The 4,874-nt window shown below is 54.4% G+C and overlaps 2 protein-coding genes across 2 annotated transcripts in view; one reads left to right on the top strand and one right to left on the bottom strand.

Moving 5' to 3' along the window:
• Nucleotides 1–2,026, top strand: part of GUITHDRAFT_157512 (hypothetical protein) — a gene marked incomplete at both ends in the record, with an annotated part of 2,761 nt that extends 735 nt beyond the window's left edge. Inside the window, 11 exons of the mRNA XM_005835132.1 lie at nucleotides 6–110; nucleotides 222–301; nucleotides 348–402; nucleotides 447–575; nucleotides 623–670; nucleotides 715–801; nucleotides 1,215–1,301; nucleotides 1,479–1,613; nucleotides 1,760–1,843; nucleotides 1,889–1,919; nucleotides 1,977–2,026. Of these exons, the coding sequence (XP_005835189.1) occupies nucleotides 6–110; nucleotides 222–301; nucleotides 348–402; nucleotides 447–575; nucleotides 623–670; nucleotides 715–801; nucleotides 1,215–1,301; nucleotides 1,479–1,613; nucleotides 1,760–1,843; nucleotides 1,889–1,919; nucleotides 1,977–2,026 (891 nt within the window). The remainder of the gene's footprint in view (nucleotides 1–5; nucleotides 111–221; nucleotides 302–347; nucleotides 403–446; nucleotides 576–622; nucleotides 671–714; nucleotides 802–1,214; nucleotides 1,302–1,478; nucleotides 1,614–1,759; nucleotides 1,844–1,888; nucleotides 1,920–1,976) is intronic.
• A 121-nt stretch (nucleotides 2,027–2,147) lies between these two features.
• GUITHDRAFT_105814 (hypothetical protein) lies at nucleotides 2,148–2,709 on the bottom strand (the record flags this gene model as incomplete). Its single annotated transcript, XM_005835131.1, has 5 exons — nucleotides 2,148–2,194; nucleotides 2,270–2,352; nucleotides 2,401–2,457; nucleotides 2,504–2,605; nucleotides 2,657–2,709. The coding sequence occupies 5 exons, from the start codon at nucleotides 2,707–2,709 to the stop codon at nucleotides 2,148–2,150; spliced, it is 342 nt and encodes a 113-aa protein (XP_005835188.1).
• Between the last annotated feature and the right edge of the window lie 2,165 nt (nucleotides 2,710–4,874).

The following is a 4,874-nucleotide window of genomic DNA, read 5'->3' as shown; positions in this document are numbered from 1 at the left end:
GTAAGGTTGGAAGAGGACAGCTCAAGGCTCGACCCATTGGTATCGGACACGCGGCACCAGCAGCAGTGATCACCAACAAGGACATGGAGAAGATCGTCGAGACCACTGATGTGAGGAGGCGGAGGAGAGCAGCAGCCTTGGACGGGGGAGTGAAGGAGGGAGGGAGGGAGGGAGGAAGAGAGACAGAAGAATTCTGGAGGGTCGCTGAACGGAGGGAGCAGGAGTGGATTTCTACTAGGACCGGTATTGAGAAGAGACACGTGCTTGGGGGCGGCGAGGGTCTCAGAGACTTGGCGATCAGGTAGTTTGCGCCTTCTGGGCGGGTACTGGTGATGATGCTTGTGCAGAGCTGGAAAGGCCGCCATTGCCAACGCTGGTGTGAAACCTGAGGAGATTGACCTGGTGGAGTTAAGCTGGAGGCGTCGGGCAAGTTTGACAAGAAGCAGGTGATCGTGGCGACAAGCTCGCCTGACGACATGTTCGGGGACGCCCCTGCTGTCGCTCAAGCCATTGGCATCACCTCCGCATTCGCCTTTGACCTCACCGCCGCCTGCTCCGGCTTCCTCTTTGCCACTGTCAGCCTCCTCCTCTCCTCCCCTCAGCTGTGCTGAGCTGCTGTCAGGTCACGGCCTCGCAGTTCCTCAACAACGGAGGGCACAAGAAGGCGCTGGTGAGGAGCGCGGGAGGAAGGAGGCGCGTGAGAGCTTGCGGCAGGTGATCGGAGCCGACGCTCTTTCGCGTTGGGTGGACTGGGAGGATCGCAACGTGTGCGTCCTCTTCGGCGATGGAGCTGGAGCTATGGTGAGCTTGCACAGGCCCAGTCCCCAGCAGGAGCTGAACTCCCTCCCCAACAGGTGCTGTCCGCGACGGAGTCAGTGCAAGAGGGCGGAATCCTCGGCTTTGAGATGCACAGCGATGGGAATGGGTAAGAAGAGAGCAATAGGGGGAACAGGAAGGGAGGGATGGGGAGGGAAACAGGAAGGCTATTTAAGGATGTGGGCAACAAGAGAAGCAGCGTGAACAATCTGTTTTGATGTGTTTTGAAGTAGAGGCTAGAGATTGGAGGGTCTCGTGAGACTTTGGTTTGTCTTGAGAAAGAGAGAAGAGAGTGAGGAGTGAGAAGCAGAAGATGAGGACAAGGGAAGACGCAGCGAGATGATGATTGGGGTCAGGTACTGCAACCTTCACTTGAAGTATGCCGGGAGAACAAGCAGGTTGGACCGGAGCATACTATCACTCAAGGGTCCTACACCTCCATTGGCATGGTGGGCAAGGAGATCTACAAGTTCGCTACCCGTGAGGTGAGTACCTCCTCCTCCTCCACCTCCTCCTCCTCCTCCTCCTCCTCCTCCTCCTCATCATCATCATCATCGTCATCCCAGCCTCTACCGCTGCTCTTCGTCCTGTTCCCCTTGGAGCTCTCGTCTCACCGCCTCCCTTGTATATGAAAGCCACTACCTAACGATGCTTCCCTTCAGGTGCCCAAGGTCTTGGAGGAGGCGCTCGAGAACGCTGGGATGAAGACGGAGGACGTAGACTGGCTGCTGCTGCATCAGGCGAACATCCGCATAATGGAGGTTGTTGCTCAAAGGCTCGGAATCCCGATGGAGAAGGTGAGAGTCTAACACGCCTGTCGTTCTCTCCCACCTCCTCGTCAGGCCCTCTTTGTCCTCGTCATCCTCGATTTTCTCCTCCTCCCTCTCTCCTTCCTCCTCCTCCTCCTTCTAAGTTGCTGCTCTTCTGAGACCTCTGCTTGCAGGTCTTGCATAACTTGGAGGAGTACGGCAACACCAGCGCCGCCTCCATTCCCCTCGCTCTGGCGGAGGCCATAGCATCGGGCAAGGTTGGAAATCTGACTCCCCTCCCATCTGTCTCTGACGTTGGGCAGGTCAAGAAAGGAGACGTCATCGCCTGTGCTGGTTGTCAAGATGTTGTTGTTGTCTTCGTCTTGCTCACAGTCTTTCGTGCACTGTCAGGTTTTGGGGCTGGTCTCAGCTGGGGAGCGACTGTCATGCGATGGGGATGAGCGATTCAAACATCAGGTTTACGGCATCATTGGAAGAAAGCTGAAACAAGGAGAAATGTTTTGAAAATGAAAACACTACACTACAGTACACACAAGTCATGCTCGAAACATTCACGTGTCTTCAATATTGATGCAGAGGGCACAAGAGGAGGAGCAAGATTAAAACTCCTGTACAACACCTCATGTCAGACGATTTCTACAGGACGACACGTATGGAAGGAGAGACAATGGTTGTTGCCTTACCCATCAGAAAGATGCTGAGCGCTAACAGCAAGCCTGAGCTCTGGCTGTAAAGGGACATGGCAAAGACTGTTCCGAACAAGACACTTGACGAAAAAGTGCTGTCAGAGAGCACCAGGACATCAATGAAGCACCTAAACATGAAGATGTTGAAGAGAATCTTTTCCCACCAGTCTAAGACATAAAGAACGCTGAGGTCATGATCAGATCCTCAAGAGAATCGAGAAGCCCGCGAACCTCGTTATGTTGTACTGCTGCTGCTTCACGCTCAACCAATCCAGAAAGCCTGGCTTCCTTCCAATGATCCGATCATATTCCTCTTTCTCGATGAGTTTTCGTCTGCATTGAATGGATCAGAGTCTCATCATCCCTGATCCGGTCATCACATACCTCAGCTTGTAATGCTCTGGGAGGGGCGACCTGGTGTCCACCGACGGTCTCATCTGTGGGCGCGAGTCACGACCAGAGCCATGGTTGATGCGAGCACTTGGAACAAGTTTTGGTGGGAGAGGATACAAGGATAATATCATTTCTGTGAGGATGGAATGCTCGAGTAGATATGCACAGTCTCAAGAGTTCTTGCTCATCATGCCAACATCGTAGCAGGTTGCAATCCCGGATCCAAACAAGCATGCTACGTAAAGCCTCTTGCACGTATGTTGGCACAAACAGCAACTAGCCTCTCGTAAGGTCCACTTCTTTCCTCTCAATACGAGCCATTCTCATCGCTGCTTAGCCAGCTATCGTGCTATTCGCCACCTTCTTTCGACACAGACGCAGTGAGCATTGCGAAGGGGGACTGTTTCGGAAAGAAGGGGTGGGTACTTTTTTGGATTTATGGGTAGGGTGTCGGAATTTTATAGTAGGGGTTATAGACGAATGCTCACCGGGGTAGGTATGGGGGTGTCCGTTTGTCCGGGGTGAGTGTGGAGAGGGGTGGAGCAAAGCAGGTGGAGGTGTGGGGGTGGGGTTGGGGTTAAAGAGCAGAACTACAAGAAAAGGTGGGAGAGCCGTAGGGTGCGAAGGAGGTCCCATCTGCTGTTCAGCGGATCTGGATGAGGTGGGTCCAGACATTAAAAAGGAGAATGAAATTAGGGGGTAGGGGTGTGTATAATTTTGATGCACTTGTAGGGAGATAGGGGGTATGCGATGGGGGGGTGGCGGGGGCACGGGAGGGAACATGTGCTGATCGAAGGGGGGTACCCGGGTTGGGGCCGAGTGCAAGGGCTTCTAGAAAAGGGGGAATAGTGCCGCTTGAAAGGGTGGGGTATGAGGGGGGTGGGGGTACTCTTGTTACGTGTTGTGGGGTGGGTGTTCAGGAGGTGGATAAGATAGTGACAGCAAAAAAGAATAGGCACTCCTAGCAGGAGGTAGGGGTAGTCAGGTGGGTGGGTGTGTTTGGCTTACACAAGGTGGTTGTGGTAGGCAACTATCTAATTGGTGGGTACTCACAGAAGAATTTTAGGGTAGTCTAAACACAATCTGGGGTGGGGTTGCTCCAATTTCTGCCTGTGAGTGGTGGGTACTGAAGACAGAAAGGTGGGGGTACATGCTCGTCAGGAATTTTAAAAACAAAGTTGGAATCGGGGATGTGACCAGCTAGGGGGTGGAGGGCGATGCGGGTGGGGGTCATATAAAGCTAACCTAGGGGGTATCTCCTCCACCACCTCCTACTACCGACTACCCCTACCCGTGACCCAACATGTTCCCCAAAACGGGGTCACCAATGATTCTCTCAGACTACCCACCCCCTCTTGGCTCGAGTATCAGTGACGACTGCACAGCACAGACTGCAGCCCCAGCTCCCAGGGGTAGGGTGGGTAGAGTTTGTGGGAAGGATTCTTGTTATTGAACCTTGATATACATAATAGTAAATTTTATATATAATTAGCAGCACACCTTGACAAATCTTCCAATAGTGTTATAGGATTATGAATTATGATCCATCCGATATCATAATGGTGTCCACACGGCCTCCCCCGAGTCCCACCGACCGACGCCGTTTCACTGCCCGCTCGGAACCGTTGCGGCCACCGGGAACTCAAGGCCTCCGACATCGCGGGGCCCACGCCCAGTCGGTAGTTAATCTTTAATCATTCACTGATTCTCGGACTAGGCTCAGCCTAGTCCGACTGCGATCACTCAGCCTGTCAGTGTGATCCGGGACTCGAAGACGGTACTCTTCGAGTGATTGGAAAGTGATCGGACAGCCACCCGGTACTATACATGGGCTACGAGTCGGATCTTAGCCTGAGATCGCATCATGAGTCATGGCATCATGCCATGACTCGATGCCAGTGGATGAAACGCCGGACGGTACTGGCAGTCACGGTACAGATTGAAGTGAGTCGGATCCGGGAAGCTCTCTCCGATCACTGCCCTGCCACGGAGCCTCGGAGGGAGGAGGAGAGTCCGCGAGGGCGAAGATGGACGGGGACGGGGACGAGAAGGGACGAGGGCGAGGGCGAGGGCGAGGGCGAGTGCGAGGGCGAGGGCGAGGGCGAGGGCGAGTGCGAGTGCGAGTGCGAGGGCAAGGGCGAGGGCGAGGGCAAGGGCAAGGGCGAGGGCAAGGGCAAGGGCAAGGGCGAGGGCAAGGGCGAGGGCGAGG

This window comes from Guillardia theta, assembly GCF_000315625.1.
Source record: "Guillardia theta CCMP2712 unplaced genomic scaffold GUITHscaffold_22, whole genome shotgun sequence".
In the NCBI taxonomy this organism is placed as follows: Eukaryota; class Cryptophyceae; order Pyrenomonadales; family Geminigeraceae; genus Guillardia; species Guillardia theta.
The sequence above is the reverse complement of the archived record's forward strand: the minus strand, read 5'-3'. Positions and strand labels throughout refer to the sequence as shown.